At 49.9% G+C, this 25,380-nt stretch overlaps 2 protein-coding genes and 1 long non-coding RNA gene across 17 annotated transcripts in view; 2 read left to right on the top strand and 1 right to left on the bottom strand.

The window, feature by feature from the left end:
• FYCO1 (FYVE and coiled-coil domain autophagy adaptor 1) overlaps window positions 1–25,380 on the bottom strand; it is a 268,566-nt gene that overhangs the window by 7,834 nt on the left and 235,352 nt on the right. For 11 of the 14 annotated variants that reach the window (XM_081525965.1, XM_081525962.1, XM_081525963.1 and 8 more), the window contains 2 exons: window positions 11,923–12,018; window positions 7,583–7,793 (listed from right to left, as the gene is read on the bottom strand). In XM_081525965.1, the coding sequence (XP_081382091.1) occupies window positions 7,583–7,793; window positions 11,923–12,018 (307 nt within the window). The remainder of the gene's footprint in view (window positions 1–7,582; window positions 7,794–11,922; window positions 12,019–25,380) is intronic. The other 3 variants (XM_081525970.1, XM_081525968.1, XM_081525969.1) reach the window with 1 other exon arrangement.
• Window positions 9,416–16,291, top strand: LOC145520168 (uncharacterized). The gene is made up of 2 exons (XR_014064278.1): window positions 9,416–13,996; window positions 14,238–16,291. It is a non-coding gene; the product is annotated as an uncharacterized LOC145520168 (long non-coding RNA).
• On the top strand, window positions 18,501–23,778 carry CXCR6 (C-X-C motif chemokine receptor 6). 2 transcript variants are annotated; one of them, XM_081526003.1, is made up of 2 exons: window positions 18,501–18,580; window positions 21,894–23,778. In XM_081526003.1, exon 2 carries the CDS (start codon window positions 21,915–21,917, stop codon window positions 22,935–22,937), a length of 1,023 nt encoding a protein of 340 aa, XP_081382129.1. In that variant the 5' UTR covers window positions 18,501–18,580; window positions 21,894–21,914; the 3' UTR covers window positions 22,938–23,778. The 2 variants fall into 2 exon arrangements, with proteins under 2 accessions (XP_081382129.1, XP_081382130.1); XM_081526004.1 differs by having other exon boundaries at window positions 21,650–23,778.

Genomic DNA, 25,380 nt, shown 5'->3' with positions numbered 1-25,380 from the left:
ATCCCTAGGTCGGGAAAACATCCTGGAGAAGGGAATAGCAACCCACTCTAGTATTCTTGCCTGGAGAATACCATGGACAGAGGAGCCTAGTGGGCTAGAGTCCATGGGGGTCTCAAAGAGTGACATACAACTGAGCAAATTAAAAGTAAATGAATGTAAAAAGATATACCATGCTGCTGCTACTTAGTCACTTCAGTTGTCTCCAACTCTGTGTGACCCTATGGACTACAGTCTGCCAGGCTCCTCTGTCCATGGGATTCTCTAGGCAAGAGTACTAGACTGGGTTGCCATGTCCTTCTCCAGGGGATCTTCCTGTCCCAGGGATCAAACCCAGGTCTCCTGTACTGCAGACAGATTCTTTACCACTGAGCCACCAGGGAAGCTCCATACCATGCTAACACTAGTCAAAAGAAGCTGGATTGACTATATTAATATCAAAGTAGATTTTATATCAAAGAACATGGCCAGGGATAGTATCATGTACGATAAAGACATCAATTCATCAAGGGGACATAACAATCCTAAACACTATCTACTAACTTGATCTAACTGATATTTATAGAACAATCCACCCAATAATAGCAAAACACACATTCTTTTCCAGTTTCAGTTCAGTTCAGTCACTTAGTCATGTCCGACTCTTTGTGACCCCATGGACTGCAGCATGCCAGGCTTCCCTCTCCATCACCAACTTCTGGAGCTTGCTCAAACTCTGTCATCCCCTTCTCCTCCTGCCTTCAATCTTTCCCAGCATCAGGGCCTTTGCCAATGAGTCAGTTCTTCGCATCAGGTGGCCAAAGTATCGAAGCTTCAGCTTTAGCATCAGTCCTTAAAATGAATATTCAGCACTGATTTACTTTAGGATTAACTGGTTTGATCTCTTTGCTTATCCAAGGACTCTCAAGAGTCTTCTCCAACACCACAGTTCAAAAGCATCAATTCTTTGGAGCTCAGCTTTCTTTATAGTCCAGCTCTCACATCCATACATGACTACTGGAAAAACCATAGTTTTGTCTAGATAGACCTTTGTTGGCAGAGTAATGTCTCTGCTTTTTAATATGCTGTCTAGGTTTGTCATAACTTTTCTTCCAAGGAGCAAGCATCTTTTAATTTCATGGCTATAGTTACTGTCCACAGTGATTCTGGAGCCCAAGAAAATAAAGTCTGTCACTATACCAAGGGAACATTTCATGTAAAGATGGGCATAATAAAGGACAGAAATGGTATGGACCTAACAGAAGCAGAAGATACTAAGAAGAGGTGGCAAGAAAACACAGAAGAACTATACAAAAAAGATCTTAATGACCCAGATAACCACGATAGTGTGATCACTCACCTAAAGCCAGGTGAGTGCAGCTGGCTGGGGTGCATCCTGGGGTGCAAAGTCAAGTGGGCCTTAGAAAGCATCATTACAAACAAAGCTAGTAGAGGTGATGGAATTCCAGTTGAGCTATTTCAAAGCCTAAAAGATGATGCCGTAAAAGTGCTGCACTCAATATGCAAGCAAATTTGGAAAACTCAGCAGGGGCTACAGGACTGGAAAAGGTCAGTTTTCATTTCAATCCCAACGAAAGGCAATGCTAAAGAATGTTCAAACTACCACATAATTGCACTCATCTCACATGCTAGCAAAGTGATGCTCAAAATTCTCCAAGTGAGGCTTCAATAATATGAGAACTGAGAACTTCCAGATGTTCAAGCTGGATTTAGAAAAGGCAGAAGAACCAGAGATCAAATTGCCAACATCCATTGGATCATCGAAAAAGCAAGAGATCCAGAAAAACATCTACTTCTGCTTTATTGACTAGCTAAAGACATTGACTGTGTGGATCACAACAAACTGTGGAAAATTCTTAAAGAGATGGGAATACCAGACCACCTTACCTGCTTCCTGAGAAATCTGAATGCAGGTTAAGAAGCAACAGTTAGAACTGGACATGGAACACAGACTGGTTCCAAATGGGGAAAGGAGTGCATCAAGGCTGCATATTGTCACCCTGCTTATTTAACTTATATGCAGAGAATATCATGAGAAATGCTGGGCTGGATAAAGCACAAGCTGGAATCAAGACTGCCGGGAGAAATATCAATAACCTCAGATATGCAGATAACACCACCCTAATGGCAGAAAGTGAAGAGGAACTAAAGAGCCTCTTGATGAAAATGAAAGAGGAGAATGAAAAATCTGGCTTAAAACTCCACATGCAAAAAACTAAGATCATGGCATCCGGTCCCATCACTTTATGGCAAATAGGTGGGGAAACAATAGAAACAGTGACAGACTTTTCCAGTATACTTGGAATAATCGCTAGGTGGGCCACATTCTAGGCCATTAAAAAAATTACATTTAAAAGGATCCAAACTATAAAAAGTGTGTTTTCTGACAATGGAGTTAAGTTAGAAAAAAACTGCAATTGTCTAGAAAATCCCCAAATATCCGAAACTAAATAACACGAGTCAGAGAAAAGTCAAAAGGGAGACCCCAAAGGCCTGGGAGAGAGACAGAGCTAACAGCAGGCCCCTGACACCACAGTGCACCAGCTCTGACTGCAAGCCGGTGGGGGTGAGGCAGCAGAAGGGGCCCAAGACAAGCCTGGAGGGGACTGAGATGCGTGAGGACCTCTTACGTGTGGGCTCTGCGGCAGCTCCTCTACCATGTAGAACATGGTACCTTATCAAGCTCCATTAACGGTTTATAATATTCTAGTTCTATAGGGAACTGAGAATCCTGGGAGTTTGAGTGGTTGGGTCTGTTCCTGTGATCCATAACCTAAAAGTTTTGAGCCTGGCCTGAGATATTTCAGCAAGCACACGCAGGAGGAAGTGCCAGGGAGAAAGGCTTGCGGTTTACACAGGGACGCCTGTGCGCCCTGCACCTCAACCTTCCCACACACTATTTTGATTACAAAGCAAAAGCCAAGAGCTTGTCGAGGCAGGATCCTCTGAAGAGGACATGTAAGATAATACTCTTTATTTCTTTAAAATAGTCTATAGACTTTTTGTTCATTCCAGCTACTGTTTTTTCCACCATGGTCAAAATGTGTAAGATTTTCTCGCTATTACTTTAAATCAATCAACCAAACCGTCTAGGGGAGATTAACAAAGGCTCTGGTGTCAAACTGTGGAAAAATCTTTAAGAGATGGGAATACCAGACCTTACCTGCCTTCTGAGAAACCTGTATGCAGGTCAAGAAGCAACAGAACTGGACATGGAACAACGGACTGGTTCCAAATTGGGAAAGGAGTATGTCAAGGCTGTATACTGTCACCCTGCTTATTTAACTTATATGCAGAGTGTATCATGTGAAATTCTGGGTTGGATAAAGCACAAGCTGGAATCAAAATTGCTGGGAAAAATATCAGGAACCTGATATACAGATGATACGACCTTTATGGCAGAAAGCAAAGAGGAACTAAAGAGCCTCTTGATGAAAGTGAAAGAGAAGAGTGGAAAAGCTGGTTTAAAACTCAATATTCAAAAAGCTAAGATCATGGCATCTGGTCCTATCACTTCATGGCAAAAAGATGGGGAAACAATGGAAACAGTGAGAGACTTTACTTTCTTCGGCTCCAAAATTACTGTGGGTGGTGACTGCAGCCATGAAGTTAAAAGACTCTTGCTCTTTGGAAGAAAAGCTATGACAAACTTAGCGAATTAAAAAGCAGAAACAAAACAAAAAGTAATCAAATAAAAAACACAAAAAGCAGAGACATCACTTTTCTGACAAAGGTCCGTAGAGTCAAAGCTATGATTTTTTCAGTAGTTATGTACTGATGTAAGAGTTGGACCATGAGGAAGGCTGAGCGCCAAAGAATTGATGCTTCTGAACCGTGGTTCTGGAGAAGACTCTTGAGAGTCCCTTGGACAACAAAGAGATCTAACCAGTCAATCCTAAAGGAAATCAACCCTGACTATTCATTGGAAGGACTGATGCTGAAGCTGAAGCTCCAACACTTTGGCCACCTGATGTGAAGAGCCCACTCACTGGAAAAGACCCTGATGCTGGGAAAGACTGAGGGCAGGAGGAGAAGGGGACGACAAAGGACGAGATGGTTGGGTAGCAACTCTGGGAGATAATAAAGAACAGGGAAGCCCAGCATGCTGTAGTTAGTCCGTGGGGTCGCAAAGAGTTGGACATGACTGAGCAACTGAACAACAACTGGTGTCAAAGTCCGTACAGCAGAGGTGACAGGAGATGACTGGGGTCCTGTTTAAACCTCAGCAAGACTCTGCTGTGTGAGCTCTGGGGCCATCCCGCATCAGCCTCCCGTGCTTGGACAGCTGTGACCTGATTTATACCCCATATCTGCAAAACAGTCCAGTTGGTTTTATTGCCCTATTGAGAGACTTTAGTGGCCTGGGGCCCTGATACAGAGCCATGATTCTATGGTAAATGGAAAAGGCCAGTCACAAAAGGCCACGTAATTCATGATTCCATTCACATGAAATCCCTAAGGACAGAAGGTAGGTTGGTGGTTGCTGGGAGGAGGTTGTGGAGTGACTGTGAATGGATACAGGGTTTCTTTTTGCTTTATGCAGTGATGACAATGATCTAAAATTAGACAGTGGTGCTGGTTATGCAATTCTGTGAATAATACTAAGGTAACTGAATTGCTAAGATAACTAACACTGAGATAACTGAACATTTTAAATGGGTGAATTACATGGTAGTAAATTATACCTCTTCAAAGTTATTTAAAAATAAAAAGTCAATCTCCCTGTCCCGGCTCCTCCCCTGACTCTCAACAGCCCCAGGCAGGCCTCTGGCTTCTCTGGGCAAAGAGAGAGGCAGGGCCCGGACCTTGGTCCCTGACGTGTTCCAGGCTTCGGGCCGGTGGTCTGCATACGGGTGGCCTCAGGTCCTTGATTTACTGCTTCTTTTGTCAAGTGCTTCCCAAATTCACCATCTCTCATCTCAGTGTCCAGGCCCGGCCTTGATGGAGGAGGGCCCTCTGGAGAGAGGATGGTCCTGGGTGGGGCGTATCTGACGTGCCCTAGAGACGGGACTGGCCGGCCATGCTGTTCCCTCTGCCTGGACGCTTCTCCTGTAACCCATGCCCCCGCCCACCCCCTCCTAATAGCTTCTCTTGGTTTGGCCCAGGAGTCTCCTGCTCTGATAACTGCCCCCCCCGGCTGGGTTAGGTGCCCTTCTTACTGCTCCCCCACCCCCCGCCCGGTGCCACCCCATCATGACAGTCACCACCTGGAATCGCAGTTGTTTCTTTAACAGGGCCTCTCTCTGACGACACTCTGAGCTCCTCAAGGGCCGATCCCAGCGTGGCCCTTCTCTCCTGATCCCCAGCGGGCTCTACAGAGCCCACTATACCACGGAAGTTCAGTGAATGGTTGTGAACCGAGTGCAAGGACCCAGCCCAGTTCCTGATGTCTGAGCCTCCGTCACCATGAAACTTAAGTGCTGCGAGGTGCACTATGTCCTGCTGTTCCCATAAGGTCCAGGCTGGTCAGGCATCACCTGGGGAGTCCACAGGCGAAATACTAAAGAAGTGAGTCTGGACACAGATTCTCCAGGCTGATGTCTGTCTGGGACCTCAGGCAGATGTAACAGCACCCCCACAGCAGGCTGGGGATGGCAGAGGAGCCCCGCGAGCACACTCTCACTCTCACCGTGAGCTTCTTCTGCCCCCTGGTGACCACTGTGGGAAAGACAATGGCTGCCATACCCTCCAGGCAACAAGGGAGCCTGAGATGAGGACACTGAGCTCCTGAATCCTGGGAGGAACCACCCAGGTCTTCCAGGGCCATGCGGATTAGGCGGGTGAGTGACTGAGCAAGGGGACAGGTGCGGACACAGGATTTGTCCCCTCCCTCTCGTACCACAGACACCCAGCTGTGTCTAATCTGGGCAGACGCAGTGCTTAGGTGCTCAGCCGGCGTTGGGAACATGAGGTGAACAGCGAGGGTGCTGGGGTGAGTTCTGGGCGGTGCAGCTGTTTGTTAGTGCAGAGCTGACAAGCCCACTGCTTAAGCTGCTCAATCAATGGTCCAGGCAGGCTGCTCTGCACCTGAGTTTCCTCACTGGCAGGCTGGGACCAAGACCTGCCTCACGGACTAAGATACATGCCCAGGTGGCACGGCTGAGCCTGAAACCGCTCTCCAACCGCAAGCCCAGGACCTCCCAGGTGGACGTTCAAAATTTCTCAGGAAGGAAGGGCTCCCTACATGTGCGGCGAAGTCACGAGCCCCCGGAAGGAAAAGAGGGGCAGGGCAGTTTTTAAATAAGAATGAGCATGAAACTCTGATCAAGAAGGCCAACTCAGGGGGCCAAATTTCAATTTTAGGCACGAATCTGAAGAGGAGAGAAATGACAAAGCAATCTGCAACGAGCAGGTACCACAAGGACAGGGACGGCAGGAGAGCAAACCCAGAGGGACAGACGTCCCTCACGTGGATGCTGGAGCCAGAGCGGCGATCTGTGCACCCAGCTCGCCTGAGCCTGGCCCTCCTGGGGCTCTGGGCCCTCCCCAGACCGCGACTTGAGCCCCTGAGGACACCCCGAGGACCACAAGCATGAGGGGCTAGTGGATATCATCACAGACACTTCACAGAAGGCTGCTTTCACATCACTTCAAACTGCTCCTCTCCAGCTTCATTCTTAGAAACTGGAGATTTTGTATTAAAAGCCTGGGATGCACCCTGAGCTGCGATCCAGCCTGTGTGTCTGTCCTCATCATACCTTCCACTCCCAGTGATTCCAATGGAACTCGAACTTCCCGCAAACCAGCTCTCCCTCCATCACCCCTCACACCCTCCCTGCAGAGACTCAGGCGAGGAATTCAGACCCCGTTCCCCGCTCCGCTGCCCCATCTGCTTTCTGGCCCACGAGGAATCAGCCCCCACAGAGGCCTATTTGCTGTCCTGTGCTCTGCACTCCACCCCATCCTTTCTCCTCTGATTTCTTCCCCTTGATCGAGACCAGTGATTCTCATCCTTGGTGCCCACTGGGATCACCTAGAGATGCCTGGGTCCCCTTTAGTGATTTTGATTTTGGGGTATGCGTTATGGACTCAGAAGTGCGTTTAAAAATGTCTCCCAGGTGTTTCGAATATGCAACCAAAATTGAGGATGACGGTCCCAGCCAGTCAACGTCACATGCTTAGGATTTCTTAAGAGTTTATGAACTGGTGTCTGCTATCAAGGTTCCCAACCATCCAACTGACAAAAGGCTATGAGTCTCTTTCGACCTATCTGAAGTGAGATGCTGAATGCCCTAAGCTCAAAAGTGGAAGCAGAGAGCTGGTCACCACCTCCCGTGATGACTCACTCTTGCTCTCTACGACTCTGTTAAAATACGATCCTTAACCTGAATCACACATCTGTATTCCTTTCAGTTTCGCTTACTGACCTGTCCCGAGGTCTGTCTGAAGCTGACCCAGGAATGGCCTTCAGACGTTAGGAGACAGCTCTCAGGCCCTTCCATCCTCACTGGACAAGCCCAGCTGCACTGCCTGCTCTGCCTGACGCAGGCCGGTGGGTTTTTCCACCCTGGTTTCCCTCTGTCCTTCTCAGAACAGTCCAGGGAAGGCCTGTCTGGGCACCCTGCTGGCAGGGAGCTGGCCTCACCTTACACTGATCCAGCGGCGTGTCCTCGGCTTCCTGGAAGACCACGCTGAAGGAGATACTCTTGGGGTCAGAGGAGAAGACCCAGCTGATGGTGAGGCCTGCCTCGGCCACGGTGATGGGGATGAGGCTGTAGGTACTGGACCTCACGAACAGCTCCCTGCTGCCCTCCCCGAAGTTGGCAATCTCTTCCACCGTGAGGGGTAATTTTATCCTGAAACACGAATGCAGAGAGGGGCTTAAACACAGCGGGGAAAGCGCTTGAGTCCACTGGCCAGGATGCCTGTAACTCAGAGGTGACTGGAGACAGCTAGAGGCTGCTGAAGGTTGGCCAAGCCTTTGGTCACCATGACTGATGTGCTTAATCGTAGGAGAAACCCTGATATGCAGCCCACACCATCAGCTGTTTCCTGAGCACTTACTATTAATAGATGCCTGGCATAGCTCGAGGCACTGGGGACACAATCCTTGTCTTCAAGGAGCTGGTGTGGTTCCTGCGAGCTGGCGGGAACTGAGACACGCCTGGGCCGCTCTGAGCCCCTCGAGGACAGGAAGTGTGTGCCGAGGCCTCAGTTTCCACAGCTCTCCTGTGGCTGCCCTCTGCCCAGCGGTCCACTCTCTCTTTCTCCTTCCAGTTCTTCGCTCCTCGCTTTTACCTGCTTGGTATCCACAGAACGCACACCCATCACCAGAAACTTCCTGCCCTTTCTGTCGGTGATCTCTCTTGACTGCAGAAATCTGGGACCTGCCTCGAGATTTCAAGGGGGCATGGTGATGTGCATTTCTTAAATGCAAACGCCCTAGACTTGCTAATGTAGGATAGGATGAGGACCCTGGGGAGAGAGGCTTCTGGGGGCCGTGTCCCTATTCTCCCTCTCATTAGCTGGATTGACAGCCAGTTCCAAAAGCTTAAAGGTTTGGGGACAGTGAGCTCCTCCACAGGACACAGGGCCTGGTGCTGGTTCCAGCCACAGGGATCAGCCTCACGTCAGCCTCAGGCTGCAGCCAGGGATGACCACGTCTGCCTCTGGCTGGTGTGAGAATTACTTCAGAGGATAAACCTGCCCCGAAGGGCAAAGTCTTCCACATTAACGGCCGCGCCCCCTCCGGCTCCGGAAATCCAGAGGCAGGCAGCAGGTGAGCCAAGGCCACGAGGGTGGGGCCTCCAGAGAGGAGCTGCAGGTCGGGAGCCTGTGGCCTTCCTCTCCTCTCCTCTCCTCTCCTCAACCGTGAAAGGGCCGACTCTGCTCGTCAGCTTCGAGTTTGTTCTTGTCTACACATGAGCAAGCTAAGATTCAAAAAGACTCAGAAAGACTCTACCTAGGTCTACACAGGTCTGAGCCAAAGCCACTGCCTTTCCACTATACCAGCCTGCTTTTTGTGAAGAAAAATACTACGGCCCCTTTAACACAGGGGTGGAAACCAAAATTCAGGGAGGGTAGGTAACTGGCCTAAGATTGCACAGGGGTGCAAGGGGTGGTGCTAAAAGTTCCAAAGGTGTAAAGGTGGCTGGGAATACTGGCCAAGCTTTGCAGATGAGAAGACTAACTGATGATTAAAAATCCAAAATATTCTAAAGAACAGCTCTGGTACAGCTCATTCACTCAGGAAAATTTAATTTCATGGACCATTTTTCCATGTGTTAAATTAGCTTTATGGCTGATTACAGTTAAAAATGGAAAATTCTGAAAGAAATGGGAATACCAGACCATCTGACCTGCCTCTTGAGAAATCTGTATGAAGGTCAGGAAGCAACAGTTAGAACTGGACATGAAACAACAGACTGGTTCACCAAACAGGGAAAGGAGTATGTCAAGGCTGTATATTGTCACCCTGCTTATTTTTTTTTTTTAATAAATTTATTTATTTTAGTTGGGGGCTAATTACTTTACAATATTGTAGTAGTTTCTGCCATACATTGACATCAATCAGCCATGGGTTTACATGTGTTCCCCTTCCTGGACCCCCCTCCCACCTCCCTCCCCATCCCATCCCTCTGGGTCATCCCATTGCCCCAGCCCTGAGCATTTGTCTCATGCATCAAACATGGAATGGTGTTCTGTTTCACATATGATAATATACATGCTTCAGTGCTATTCTCCCAAAACATCCCACCCTCACCTTCTCCCTCAGAGTCTGTAAGACTGTTCTATGCTTATTTAACTTATATGCAGAGTACATCATGAGAAACGCTGGGCTGAAGGAAGCACAAGCTGGAATCAAGATTGCCGGGAGAAATATCAATACCTCAGATATGCAGATGACACCACCCTTATGGCAGAAAGTGAAGAAGAACTAAAGAGCCTCTTGATAAAAGTGAAAGAGGAGAGAGAAAAAGTTGACTTAAAGCTCAACATTCAGAAAACTAAGATCATGGCATCCGGTCCCATCACTTCATGGCAAATCGATGGGGAAACAGTGGAAACAATGACAGACTTTATTTTTTTGGGCTCCAAAATCACTGCAGATGGTGACTACAGCCATGAAGTTAAAAGATGCTTACTCCTTGGAAGAAAAGTTATGACCAACCTAGACAGCATATTAAAAAGCAGAGACAGTACTTTGCTGACAAAGGTCTGTCTAGTCAAGGCTATGGTTTTTCCAGTAGTCATGTATGGATGTGAGAGTTGGACTATAAAGAAGGCTGAGCGCCGAAGAATTGATGCTTTTGAACTGTGGTGTTGAAGAAAACTCTTGAGAGTCCCTTGGACTGCAAGGAGATCCAACCAGTCCATCCTAAAGGAAATCAGTCTTGAATATTCATTGGAAGGACTGATGCTAAAGCTGAAACTCCAATACTTTGGCCACCTGATGTGAAGCGCTGACTCATTTGAAAAGACCCTGATGCTGGAAAAGATTGAGGGCAGGAGGAGAAGGGGACGACAGAGGATGAAATGGTTGGATGGCATCACTGATTCAATGGGCATGGGTTTGAATAAACTCTGGGAGTTGGTGATGGACAGGGAGGCCTGGTGTGCTGCAGTCTATAGGGTCGCAAAGAGTAGGACACAACTGAGTGACTGAACTGAACTGATAGTCAGGAAAAAAAAAGATTTTGTCCAATATTAACAATTTTCAAGAATCTGAGAGTAGGCAGAGGGGTCTATTGTGGAAAAGAGGTCTCATAACCTAGAGATCTCGCTGCATCACTCCCTCGGACAGGATGCCCCACCGATGCTGGGTCATTTCATCATTTTACATTTCAGAATTCTACCCTTGCACCCAGTGACCTGGATTGTGCTCTTAATCTTTTTTCATTTTCTAGACCTCACCTGCTCAGTGAGAGGACAATACTCAGTCTCGCCAAGGGAGATGCTAATGAGAAGATAGTAAGGGTTTGTCATCTCTGCTCAAATGTAATCTTAAAAAAGTCTGTTGTCTACAGCACTCACATTACAAACGTAAATTCTACTAGTCTCCCTACCTCTGTCCCTGCAGAGTCATTCTTCACATGGCAACCAGAGTGACCCTGTTTCTAATGTAAGTTAGGTTAAGTCATGCTTCCAACCCAAATCTAATTTAAAGCTCCTATTTCCCTCAGATGAAAAGTCCTTACAATGGCCCAGAAGGCCTGATGTGACGTGGGCCGTCTCCTCTCTCACCCAGTCTCTCTCCCTCTTTCTGCTCCAGTCACACTGGCCCTTCCTGGACTCCTTGAATATACACCAGACACCATCCTGCCGCAGGGTCTGTGCACTGACTGTTCCCTCTGCCTGAATACTGTTCCCTCACATATCTGCATGGCAACTCTTTCAAGTCTTACCTTCCTAGTGTTTTCTATTTAAAATTGAGGGGTCCTTTTTTTTCCATAGTAAGCACCACCTTGTAACATACACAGGGCACAGAAGTGTGGGAAGAATGACTACGAGAGGACAGGGAAGCCTTCTAGGGTGATGGGACTGTTCTGCATCTTCACTCTGGTCACATTGGTGGGGGGGCAATCATTTTTCTTTTCTGGATCAAGGTTTCCTCTCTGGCAGAATGGGGAGTAGAGCTGGTTGGGCATGGTGGCCTGAGACTGTATAAGCCTCTGGCCGAGCAGGACATGGGGGCTGCCAGATAATCAGTGATTATACCGTATTATTTGTCTAAATCTAAGCACTGTACACTATAAACGGGAAATCTTACTATATATAAATCTTACCAAAAAACAAAGAAGAAGAAAGGAAAAAAGAAAAAGTAGCGCATACTTGAAAGCCACTATGGGTGCCCAGTCCGAGCACAGGGGTGTTTTCCAGGGGGCGTGTGGAAAGGCCAGGCCTCTTCTGGCGTTCCTCCTCTCCTCCCCAAATGTGACCCCCCACCCGCCACCCCAGCAAGTCCAGCTAGGGCCCATGACTTACATCAGTTCTCCCGACTTCAGCAAGCAGATTTCGGAATCCTGCCCCACGGGCATGTCTTCAGCATCCTCAGGGGTGAGCGAGTTGGACGTGGTGTCCCTGAAATGTCACAAACACAGCCAGCTAGCCGTCAGCACATAGGCCTGCAGTCTTGCTGGAGTCCATTCGCCATCCTCAGAACACACGGGGAACCCTTCCAACCACGGGCGCCGGGACAGAGCCCGCAGACCCTGTGTCTGGGCAGCCACGGGGGCCAGGCTAGGGTGGGCAGGACGGCGAGGTGCCAGGGGACAACAAGGCCGCAGTGACCTCCCCAGCGTCTGCCCGGCACAAACAGGCCGCCCTCCTCTCCCACTCCAGCAGAGTTACAGCCGTGGGGCAAGTGTCCAGCACCACGGATGCTGACTTCACAGCGCCAGTCCCTGACTCGACGAGCGTGCTCTGGCCCTTCCCCAAGGAACAAGGACAGGGTGAAGGGGCAGGAAGTGGCACAGGCCGAGTGGGAGGTGGTGGGGGCCCCCTCATAGAAGGGGGGCAGATCCATGCCACGTCTCCTCTTCCCTCACAGCCCATCATGGTCTGCTGTCCGGAGAACTAGCTGCCAGAGCTGCCTGGCAGGAAAGAGGTACTGTGGTTCCCAAAGTGTGCTCTGTGGAACACCAGTGCCTGGGGAGGGGAACCCCATACTTTTTCTCCGAAACTCATGGCGTTCTTACACGGTAAATTCAAGGCTCTGAGATGTCCTGCAGTAAAGGCACTTCCTAAATTTTAAATCTAGTGTTCCCATGGAACGTTTTTAAACCCTACTGAGTTGCTGCTCCTTGGCGCGTACTGGTTAAGATGTCAGTGCCCACAGGTCACTGATGGGGACACAGAGGCCTCACTGGCTCTCATGCTGCTCTGGGGGCAGGAATGTCTGTGCAACACGCAGTGCACTGCAGTAACCATGACACAGTGGGAGTTTGGGGGGGTGCCCGGTGCCTCCCCCAGGGGCCGCGACACACGCGGCAGCCGCCGCCCACTCTCACCCTCCATGCTCCTGCACTGCATACTCATCCCTACCCCTGGTCACAGACCCTGTCACGCTGGGCCTTGCCCATCTGCAGGGGTCTTATCTCCCGCTGGCCCACAAGATCTTGCAAACAGGGGCTGCGGCGGGACTGTCCCTGCCCCAAAGGACAGGCCATGGCCATCTGCAGGAATCAAAGCATGTCCATGATACTTGCGAAGAAATATACACGGGGGAGTGAATCGTTACTGTGTAAATTCAGGATGAGAGGGCAGAGGGAATGCTGATTAAGTCAAGAGAAGAATCAGGGACAGATCCTGAAGGAGGAAGTCTCCGAGTCACTCATGGGGTGGCGGGCACTGGGTTAGCAGAGCCACACCCGAGGACAACCTGCAGCCCCTTCACCTTGAACGGGATTCTCTCACACACAAAGCAGACTGCAGACTGCCAGCTTACACAGCCTCTCTCTCTGGAGGACAGCCCTGAACAAGACAGGCCTCTGTCCTCTCGGGAAACCTCTGCACATGAGACCTGGTTTCCTTCAGACAGCTGGACGTCACACCTGTTCCCCACGAGGCTGGGCTTCTGCTCGCCCCACCATATGACCCCACTCCCCTCCCCACTCCTGTCTACTGCTGGGGGGCCAAGCCCACTGCCTGCGACAAGCTGCCCAGGACGCTGCTATGAGGGGTGCAGGTGGCAGCTGGCATGGAGGGGGCCTCCAGGGCTCCCGAGATAATCATACACCCATTAGCGCCCAGGTGTCTGGCCAGGGCTGTCTGTGCAGTCTCCATCAGCCCACGACAGGTGGGAGAGACACCGTGCCTTCGGTCTGAGCGCCCTGAGGTCCGAGCAGTGGGCACCCTCTGGCTGGAGCTTGATGTGGAACCAGAGGGAGTATGGTGTGTGTGTGTGTGTGTGTCTGGGGCTTGATGTGGAGCTTGATGTGGATCCAGAGGGAGTATGGTGTGTGTGTGTGTGTGTGTGTGTGTGTGTGTGTGTGTGTGTGTGTGTGTGTGTGTGTGTGTGTGTGTGTGTGTGTGTGTGTGTGTGTGTGTGTGTGTGTGTGTGGAACCAGAGGGAGTATGGTGTGTGTGTGTGTGTGTGTCTGGGGCTTGATGTGGAGCTTGATGTGGATCCAGAGGGAGTATGGTGTGTGTGTGTGTGTGTGTGTGTGTGTGTGTGTGTGTGTGTGTGTGTGTGTGTGTGTGTGTGTGTGTGTGTGTGTGTGTGTGTGTGTGTGTGTGTGTGTGTGTGTGTGTGTGTGTGTGTGTGTGTGTGTGTGTGTGTGTGTGTGTGTGTGATGCAGGTGGAAGGGGTGGGTGTCACTCCAAGGTGGTTCCAGTCTTGGCTTTATGACTAACTCTGACTCTGGGCGAGCCCCTTCCTTCTCCGAGTTCTCCTCTCTAAAAGGGAGGAAATGGAACCAGCTAGACTCCAGTTCTGCTGGCTTACAAAGGCTGTAAGCTTCAAAGGAGTTGGAGAAGGCATTCCACTGGCCGGAAGGAGCTGGGCTCGCTCTGGCAGGCACTGTGTCCAGGGAAGGTGCAGTAAGAACGTGTACTGAAGTGTCTGCTGCCACCAAGGGCAAGCCTGTCACTCCTTTTCCTCCTCGGCCCAGCCCACCTCTGACCTGTCCAACACCTCCTTCCTGTTCATCTTTCAACCGCTGGATTCCAGATTCCCACACTGCCATCATAGAATGTTAGTGCGAGAAGCAGCTCAAAGAACCATCCAGTCCAACCTCCACTTAATAGCTGGGGAAGCTGGGGGACAGGGGAGAGGAGTTGGGCCCAGGGCCAGTCAGCCTGTCTCGTTTCATTTGCTCTCAACCTTGTCCGAAGCGCAAGTACCATAAATGAGAGAGATAAATAACATATGCAAAACGAATGCTGAAAACTGTGGTTCATTCTCTCAGTTTTCCTGCATTAAGAATAAAAGACATCAGGGGACTTCCCCGAGTGGCTAAGACTTCACCTTCCAATGCAGGAGGCATGGGTTCAATCCCTAATTGGGGAACTAAGATCCCACATGCCATGTGATGCAGAACAACAAATGGTGCTAGAAAAAAAGGTCAATGACACCCACTGATCACACTTTGCATCAGATACAAGAGATTAACTCAGAAGTGGATCACAGACCTAAATGCAAAAGCGAAAAAAGAATTTTTAAAAAAGAAAAAGAAAACCCAAATGATTAAAAATATAATAATAAGTGAATAAATAAAAGATGCCGGGACTTCCCTGGTGGTCCAGTGGTTGCAACTCTCTGCTCCCACTGTAGGAGGCACAGGTTCAATCCCTGGTTGGGGAGCTAAGATCCCACAAGCCGTGGGGTGCGATCAAAAAAAAAAAGTCCTAATCTATTATTTCTTCTCCTCCTCCATCTCCTCACCTCTCTGACCATCATGACACAGACAACCTGATTACCTGCAGGTATTACCAGAGTAGGTCCCACAACCCTTCCCAGTCCTGGCTGAGGCCCCGTGTCGGGGATCTCTGTGAGGGGGGAGGGTGTGTGGGGGGAGATGGGCGTGTGCACGGGTGGGTGATGCAGTCTCAAAGGGGATGATTAGGAACATGGACTTTCCTCTCAATGGCTTTTCAAACTGTGGGTTACAACCCATTCAGTGAGTTATGAATCAGTTGAGTAAGTTATGATGCATATTAAAAGAAATAAAATAGAAAATGTCAACATTTTTACATCATGTTGCATGTGGAAAGGATAAGCATTGTTTTTAAGAGGCTCTTGTTCGACTTTATGTCTACACACATACACACCTGGGTAGTCATGTAAATTTCTGACTGTGGGATGCAACGGAAAATGTTCAAGCAACTCTGCTGGAAGACGTCAAGGGATTTTGAAGTTTGAGGATGACAGGGAACAAATGCAAGGCCACTAGGGGGCACCCTCTCTCCTTTTGTTGCCACTGAGATGTTTCAGAAAAGCTCACTGTCCACAAGTGACTTTCCTCCTCCCCTTGCTTCGGCCATGGGAGCCGACTGCTGGTGGCCGTGGGAGCCGACCCCTAGTTATGGTGGCCTCTTGTGGCCGATGACACATCACCCCTTCCTGTCCATCTGAGTTTCCGTCCCTGAGCCTGTGGTCAGTTGAGTGGAACCTGTCCTGAGGCGCGTATATCTGTCACCTTGCCCTCTTGCAGGTGGTCATCTTGGCCACCCCTGCCACATTTGGCCTGGGCACCTGCCTTGCCCAGAGCCAATGTGGTTTTCTGTCCCTGATGTCCTCAGGGACATGAGCAAGGCTCACTCCACTTCAGAAGCAAGCAAGAATGAACTGGTGACCACAGGCAAGGATGCTGAGGAAGTCCCCAGCAAGGTGGTCCAGGGTCCATGCCTGCCTGGACGAGGGGGTCACAGTGGGGATCTCTCCAGCTCAGTATCTGCAGCTAGAATCTACAGTATTTTCCTGTCACAAATCAAAACGCCTTAGCCACTTGCTTCTTGAACTTCAACCCTGCCAACAGCCCGAGGAGCAGACTCCTGGCCGCCCAGGTTGTCTGAGGAAGGCATGGGGCCTAGAGAGCCTCCTGGCCTGCGTGTTCTGCTGACAGCCTTCCTCAGAGGGCCCCACCCACCCCTCGGCCGGGCTATGCCAGCAGTCAGGAGTGGTGCTCTGCCTGTTACACGGGGCCTCCTGGGAACTGGAGAGGTCTCTGCTTTACAACTGTCTGCCCAGTATAGTACCACTGGCCTCATGTGGCCGTTGAAATTCAAGTTCATCAGAATTAAAACAAAACTCAAAGCTTGGCTCCACGGTTGCAGTGGCCACACTCCAAGTGCCTGATACCTACACTTGCGTGCTGGACACGCAGACACAGGGCACGCCCATCATTCCAGAAGGCTCTGCTGAACAGCTCGGGTCTGGAAGGAGAGGCTAAGCCACACGGTGGGCCACAATGACTATGGGGCTTGGGCGCATCTTTTTACTTGACTGTTAAATTCTTACCAGTTTTTCTTTTGGTTTTGGCTTCCTTTTTGCTAAAAAACCAAGTGAAGAAGGGCGCTTCTGGTTTTGATGTCTGATTACTTGGTAATTATGGGCTGACCGAAACACGAAGACCCACATCCCCGTCCTCATGACCGACCCGCAACCTGCTGCCCTCTGGTTAGGCTGCTTTTCTGGGGGTCTTTCCACTCATCTACCACAGCCCCCACCACCCACCACCACCTGGCAGTTACTCCCTCCCAGCAGCCACTGCCCCATCCCTGGTCCCAGAGCTGCCAGCAGAACCAGGGCTCTCGGTCCAGAATGTCAAGCATTCAGAAAAAGGGAAGGGGTCAAGAGTCTGACCCCAAGAGAGCCTGTGTTGGGCACAGCTGCCACGGCCCTTTTATTCTTCCCCGATTCTGTTCAGGAACTGTTTGCATGTTCTGGGGGAAAATCCAAGACATATGATTGGGTACTTGCTGTTAAGAATTTCAGTTTTGTTTCAAAGAAAAGCAACCGACGCTCCAAATTGGAAGACAACAGAAATAAAATTCTGGCCCTCAAACTGTGAGGGGCTCTAATTTAGTTGTGAGTTTTCCACTGGAGAACTTTCCACTGGAGAATGGTTATGACAAGTACAGTCACGCTCTCTCTGAGATACACATCTCTCTTCCCTCCCAAGCACGTACGCGGTCACGGAGGGCACTGGGCTGTTTTTCCCCATGGAGGATATGCTGAGGGGGACAAGCACAGCCAAGTCAGTGTGCTTGACAAGGTTCAGGCCCTTCTGTCATTACTCTGTGAACTGGGCCTAAGTGACACGGTTGGCTTGTCGCTGGGAAGAACTCAACTCTCAAAGCTCATAGACTCCAAAATGTGAGGCTGGCTCACTGTGAAGGGATGTCTTGTTGAGAGACACGGGTGCTTCAGGATTTCGTTCAGCCTGTTCACTGGTGATCCTAGCCATGAGAAGTAGGGCAGTGAGCACCCCAAGTGGCGTGGATTAGGAGGGAGGGCTGCATCGGGCCCTCTGGCAGACCCATCACTGGAAGCCATCTGGCTCACTGGCCTGGCAATGATAGACACCTGGGTTTGCATCCTGGGAGTGGCAGTTATTGGCTGTGAGTCTGTGAGGGTTGTTCTCTGGCTATGGTCCTCTGTATTCCCATCTATAAAATGGAATAATACCTACTTGCAGGGTTGCTATGGGGATCAGGGCTGTCATGTATGTTGGAGGTGCACACACACACAGAACCCAGGCCCCATAGCATCAACTCTGCATTGGTCCAGATCCAAACTGCTCCAAAGGAACATAGGACTAGTGAATGAAATAATTTTAGAGTATAAATGCCACCATCTTCAGTGGACTACCAGTGCCAGACCTGTGCATGGCTCCCCTTCCATTTACAAATTAAAACCCTCTCAGATCCTGGTAAAAGGGTAAGACCCCCGCCAGGATGTGGGGGTTGTGCAGCATAGGAGACACTGCTTCATCTCTCTGACCCCCAAATTACACGGGTGCAGGATGGGTCATGTGGATTCTGACCTGAAAGATGGGGAAGGGCTGGGTCTCCTATCGTCACCAACTGAGGACTCTTCACCATTACTCAACGGAAACCTGGACCACATCAGAGACAAAGGCAGACCTTGCTGCCGTGAGCAACCTCGTCTGATTAACAAACTGAAAGAGCAGCTCTACCGGTGAGTCATTTATCTCTTTCTTTCTGGTTAAGAGGGGCTAACCCCACATCTTGGGGGGGATTCTTAGAGTCCTGCCTGCAGTGTGGTAGAGAGTCAAGTGCCCGGGTTTTCAAGCTCAACTGCTCTTGGCTCAAACTCCAGCTCAGCCACTTGCTGCCAGATGGCTAGAGTAGAGGACTGTGACTTAATCTGTTTCTGTAATATGATGCTGGTAACATGATGTGCCTACAATGTGGGAGACCTGGGTTCGATCCCTGGGTCAGGAAGATCCTCTGGAGAAGGAAATGGCTACCACTCCAGTAGTCTTGCCTGGAGAATCCCATGGACGGAGGAGCCTGGTCGGCTACAGTCCACAGGGTCGCAAAGAGTTGGACATGACTGAGTGACTAAACTAAAAAACTAAACATGATGCTGATAGGAATGGCATAATCACACCTTCCCTAGCAGATAAGGAGAGGCTAGCTACCCGTGTTTGTTCACTGACTAATCTCTTTTTCCCTTTTTTTTTGTTTCTTTCCCATTTTATAGGCCCGTTGTTATCTTAGCTTATGGTTTACTTTCTTTTCTCCATGTACATCAATACACAGCTGTAACAGCTTTTGAAAATACAGAAAATTTTAAAGGAGGAAAGGAAATAAGTCACTACTAATTATACCAGTCAGGGGTGAACTGCTGATAAAATGCAATTTTGTACGTTTTAAAAAAAATTTTGTCAAAACCATAGAGCTTATCATAGGTTCTTAAACAAGGTCCACAGAGTATGGAACAGAGGGATTTAGAGTTCATGAACCCCTGCAATTGCAGGCATGTATGTACATCATCACTGAGGGAAATGATGTGCAGCTTTTATGAGACTCTCAAAGGGGTTTCTGATCAAAGAAGGTTGAGATCATGATCAATTTCACATTCACTTTGTCATCTATTCACTGTAATAGTAACAGTCAATTGTATTTTGCCTATCTACTTTGTGCTTATATTGTTTTGAGCAATTTAAATGTATTTTCGGGCAGCAGAAATTGGGAGACTGGAATTGACATATATACACTACTATACAGCGGTATAGCACAGGGAATTCTACTCAATACCCTCTAATGGCCTATATGGGGAAAGAATCTAAAAAAGAGTGGACATATGTATATGCGTAACTGACTCACGTTGCTGTACAGCTGAAACTAACACAACACAGTAAATCAACTATGCTCCGATAAAAAAAATTCCAATGTACTGCATTTTCCAAAGACAAGGGTGCTTCCTAAACATTTCAGTCATATTCTATTTTATGCCTAAATTATATTTTGTTTATTTATTATCAAATATTTACTATTTCCAAAGTTGGATATATTATTATTTTTTAAATTTTCACATATCAACCTAGGACTTGGGTTAGAGAAAATAAAGAAATGAGTGCTTTTAACATTTCTAGAAGGGAAAATAATTTTCAATACTCTATCTGCACACAACTGTGCAGTCCCAATCTGTTAAATACTGTTTAAGTTTACCAACTGTTACAAATGAATTTGCATGGGTCCTCTGAGGAAACTGCAATGCCAGTGTAATGTATTTTTTAAAGGGAAGAGTTAGTCAGGCAATCATGGAGATGTGACATTACTTTCAATGTCACGTTCTAAATGATAAATATGTTTTTGCCCCCATGTGAAGCAGTAACACATACACATCATCGTTTGACCCACTTAACCTAGCAGCCCAGAGACGGTGGGGCACAATGCCTACGGGCTGGCCTTTCCCTCTTAGAGAGCCAACAGTTTGTAGTCCAGGAGGAGGGACTTATCACTGAGCAGTCTTAGCCCAAAGGCAAGGTCCTTTCTTGGAGCAAGAGGGTGCTTTGACCCCAAAAACAACTAAGGTGGTAGCACTAGGGTGGACATCCCTTCTAGTCTGGATCCAGCATGGGGAAAAGTCAAGTCTCTGCGGAGACCAGAAAGGAGAAACCATCTCCCTTACACCCTCTTATCTGGCCGGTCGATATTCTGCCTTTGCTGGACAAAGGCCTGCTCTTCTTAAACCTCTCCTTGAGGTGCCAGTGGGTTATGGCACTAGTCACTGGAAGAGCCCCTGCGTGCTGAGTGTCTGCGGGTCACTGACCTGGCCCCCAAAGGCTACTGCTGCTGCCCCTGCTCCCACACCAGACTACGTCACCCCTGGGGCTGGTCCGTGGTCCCCAGCAGGGTCACAGCAGGTGATAATCTTGAAGGGCTAGGACCCCCAGGCAAGAAAGACAGCTATTTGGTCTCTGCTATAAGCAGCCCCACTGCAAGGCTGGCCACCGGCCCTGTTTGTGGCCGCCCATCCCCCTGACATCCCATATCTATCAGCTCTTCTGTTTGTTCAAGGAGATCCCTCAGCCCTACACTGTTGTCACACACAGACAATGAAGGGGAAGACTGGGGTTGGGCGAGAGGAGAAACGCCCAGTTCCCTCGGCAGGAAGCCACTTGGCCAAAGCACTGGGCAGCCTGGGCTCTTCCTCAACCCATCTCCCCATCACAGGAAGATGAGGCAGGATGAATGGGCCACCTGGGGAAGGAAGGACCAAACTCCTCTTGGTTTCCAGGCCCATCAAGGTGGACCCCCCTCTAAGGGGGATATTGCCATAGCTTTCACAATCCCAGGTCCAGGGGTCAACCTCACAAAACCTGGGGCACAGGCTGGGTGGGCACCTGCTGTGAGGCCCGGGCAGATGAAGACAGCCTCCCCACCGAAGACCAGCGCAGTCCTTCCAAAAGGACACGGTCCCTGTTTCACCATGTGATGACCTCTGCTTCCAAGGCCATTCAGCACAGGGTTTTCTGGAATGTGGGTGGGCTCCTGAGAACTTTACCACAAGTTAAGGGTCCCTGGCTGAGCAGTTTCCTTTCAGAACAGGCTGTCCCCAGTATCCTGGGCTGTTACCGAGCAGAACAATGCGAGCATTTAGAAGCTGACTATTCGCCCCCTACATGTGGGCAACAGAGCAGTGGGAAGACAGGAAGGGGGCTGCCTAGGAGGCAATCATGGTAAAGAGCCCGTCTGCCAATGCAGGAGACTTAAGAGATGTGGGTTCGATCCGCAGGTGGGGAAGATCCTCTGGAGAAGGAAATGGCAACCCACTCTAGTATCCTTGCCTAGAGAATCCCATGGACAGAGGAGCCTGGTGGGCTACAGTCCACAGGGTCGCAAAGTGTCGGACATGACTGAAGTGACTTAGCATACGTACATGCACATTTGCCCCCTGAATGTGGGCAATGGGACAGTGGGAAGACAGGAGGGGTCACCCTCAACCCAAATGCATGTAATTCCTGTGGTTTGACTCCCAGGGGTCCAGCAGAACAGACGACATGGCTGAGTACGACTACAAAGACCCTGGGTTCTTCAATGGTTCCAACGACAGCAGCCAGGGGCACCAAGACTTCCTGCGGTTCAGCAAGTTCTTCCTGCCGTGCATGTACGTGGTGGTGTTCATCTGCGGCCTGGTGGGAAACTCCCTGGTACTGATCATCTATGTCTTCTACCAGAAGCTGAAGAGCCTGACGGACGTGTTCCTGATGAACCTGCCCCTGGCTGACCTGTTGTTCATCTGCACTCTGCCCTTCTGGGCCTACGCAGGCATCCATGAGTGGGCCTTTGGCAACGTCATGTGCAAAGCCCTGCTGGGCATCTACACGCTGAACTTCTACACGTCCATGCTCATCCTCACCTGCATCACCGTGGACCGCTTCATCGCAGTGGTGCGAGCAACCAAGGCCTACAACCAGCAGGCCAAGCGCATGGCCAGGGGTAAGGCCATCTGCTCGTCCATCTGGGTGGTTTCCCTGCTGGTTTCCTTGCCGCAGATCATCTATGGCAACGTCTTTTACCACGACAAGCCCATCTGCGGTTATCACGAAGAGATTTCCACCATGGTGCTGGCCATCCAGATGACCCTGGGGTTCTTCCTGCCACTGCTTGCCATGATTGTATGCTACTCGGTCATCGTTAAGACACTGCTTCAGGCTCGAGGCTTCCGGAAGCACAAGTCTCTGAAGATCATCTTCCTGGTGGTGGCGGTGTTCCTGCTGACCCAGACGCCCTTCAACCTCGTGAAGCTCATCCGCAGCACGAGCTGGGAGTACCACACCATGACCAGCTTCCACTACGCCATCACAGTGACAGAGGCCATTGCCTACCTGCGTGCCTGCCTTAATCCTGTGCTCTATGCCTTTGTTGGCCTCAAGTTTCGGAAGAATTTCTGGAAGCTTGTGAAAGACGCAGGCTGCCTCCCTTACTTGGGTGTCTCAGGCCAACACACGTGTTCGGAGGACACTTCCAGGAGTGCTTCAGCCTCTCAAAACGTGGAGGTCACCAGCATGTTCCACCTGTAGGGCTTGAGGAGGCTCCTGGATGTGACGGGAGCATGTCTGTGTCTTCCGGATGAGGCAGGCTTTGTGTATAGCGCGTGCGTTCTCACGGAGAGGTTACCCAATGCTGCAGCTGGGACAGGCTGCTTCTTCTCAGGCATGAATAGATCTGCTTTTTCACAGCCCAGCCTAAGCTCAAAGGGGAGTCTGAAAGCTGTGAGGGCTTTCCTTCCTCCATCCCGACAATACTGATGCCAGGAAATGGCATGTGCTTCTCAAGACCCCAGGTTCTCCTTCACTGGGAATGGGACTGGGCCAAAGAGTTGAAGAGGGGGACATGGCCAACAAAGGTCTTGAAGGCAGGCAAGAGTCTGGGCTTCCAAGTTCCGAAAACTCTTCTGACGACTGGTAAGCAGGGGACATTAGAGCAGCCATGAAAACCACTGCTGATTTTGGTGTCTTAGACCTTCATCACCAGGTGTCTGACAGAAATGAGTTCAGGTTCTGTCACACCTTCGGGGTTTCGTTTTTATAGAGATAGCTGGTTTATGTTCTCTTTGCTTAATCCTGGAAGGACTAGCACCGGGACTAGTACACGAATGGGCCAAAGCAAAATGGGGTCGGCCGAAGATTCCAGTGGGCCACAGAAGGCTAGAAAAATGTGCAAAGCTGGGTGAAGACTGTCAGGAGTCTAAGCAGCACTTCTGAAATGGATCCTCAGTGGGTTTGCTCTTAAAATCTGAATTATTCAATGCCTCACATACAAGTCATGTATAAATGTATATGTTATATACACATACACATATCAAATAGCATATGATTTTCATGACTGAGAAATAAAACCTTTAAAATGTCTCCAAACTACTTTTACCCTCAGGCACATTCTACCTTAATGCGGTATTCCTGAATAAAACAAAAGTGATCACTCGTGGGCTCAGAGCACAGGAAATAAGTTTACGACTGTCAACTTTGAAGACACTGCTCTATCGAAATACCAATGGTAACAAACCAGCTTCTTCACTGTGTCTTCTAACCTCCTGCCCAGAATGAGAGGAGCATTTCTTCCCTCTGAAATGTGGTCACAGGATGAGACAGAGTTTCAAATGTCAGTCGCTTGTTTGTGTATGTTTATTAGACCCCAGCAACCTGCTCAACAGGCTTAAAGTGGCCTTTTTGACTCACATGTTGCAAAACCACTCACTGAAACATGAAGAATACTTTGACAACAGCTAGAAAGAGACCTTGGGGAGGGGGCCAGAACAGGCTGAACAGTGAGGTTTTGCGGCTTGGGCAGACCTGAGTCACGGGCTGGGAAGACCGGTTGCGTGCTGCTCAGTCACATCAGTGGTGTCCGATTCCTTGCAACCCCACGGACCATAGCCTGCCAGGCTCCTCTGTCCATGGGAATTTCCCGCAAGAATACTAGAGGGGGTTGCCATGCCTTCCTCTGGGAGATCTTCCCAACCCAGGACTTGAACCTGTGTCTCCTGCACTGACAGGTGGATTCAATTCTTTACCACTGAGCCACCAGGTTAAGACCAGTTGGTAATGTCTTAGCCACTTCCGCTTTGGTGCAGCGTGTACCATAACAGTACCACCTCTTAGGCAGGGCATGCAGAGGGCTGGAGAGCACGCACACCAAAAAATTAGCACTCTTTGCATTTGTGGGAGGAAGGGCCCCCTAAATGGTGGCAGCATTGGCGAGGTGTGGGAGGGTTGGCTTCGTGGCTTCCAGAGGTGCAGGGCATGGCCCAGCTGTGTAAAGGCTGGGCTGGCAGGGCCCATAGGGCCCCACCAACTTTTTCATAAACACGCTAAATGCACCCATGGGGAGAGCTGCTTTACAGAGAGGGCAGGAGAGCAGAGAGCTCTGCTCAGGCCACAGACACCATCTAGTGCTCCGTAAACACCAAAATCTGACCTTTTCACTGTGACAAGGCTGACCTTTAACCTGTTTATGTTGGCTTCAGGGAGGTGGGAGTTGGTCGCCCTCCTCTGTTGAGCACTTATGCTAGAGAGGCCGCGAGCCCCTGGCCTCCCCAGTAATGCCCCAGGACAAGAGCAGAGGCCCTAACTGGGAAGGAATGGGTGAAGTGTCTGGCCCAGTTTAGGGCCTCTGACCCCACAGAGGAAAGCAGTGTGGTGTGAGGGGAAAGGCAGGGCTCCGGGGTGACTCAGATCCTGTGTTGAGGACAGCTTCATGTCTGTGCACCCCAGGACAAGGCAGGCCCCCCATCCCCGCCCAAGCCTGTTTCACCACCTGTACCCCTGGCTGATGACACCCTCCACGGAGCGCTGGGAAGTGGTGACCATGCGCTCCGAGCCATGCTGGGGGCTGCTGCTCAGGCAACGGAGGGGTGGCTGCTGGGACCGCTGGGTCCTCCCCTCCCGGGTGCTGGCCTGGCTGAGTCAAACGAGACCAGTCCTCTCAGGCCACACGCTACCCCAGGCCTGTTATGTGCCCTCT

Source organism: Giraffa tippelskirchi, chromosome 9 (genome assembly GCF_054371585.1).
Source record: "Giraffa tippelskirchi isolate mGirTip1 chromosome 9, T2T-mGirTip1v1.2.pri, whole genome shotgun sequence".
Classification (NCBI taxonomy): domain Eukaryota; kingdom Metazoa; phylum Chordata; class Mammalia; order Artiodactyla; family Giraffidae; genus Giraffa; species Giraffa tippelskirchi.
Note: the sequence above shows the minus strand (reverse complement) of the source record. Positions and strands in the feature narration are given on the sequence as shown.

Coding starts and splice junctions, on each gene's coding strand:
- CXCR6 (XM_081526003.1), top strand. CDS start 21,915: ATGGCTGAGTACGACTACAAAGACCCTGGGTTCTTCAATGGTTCCAAC.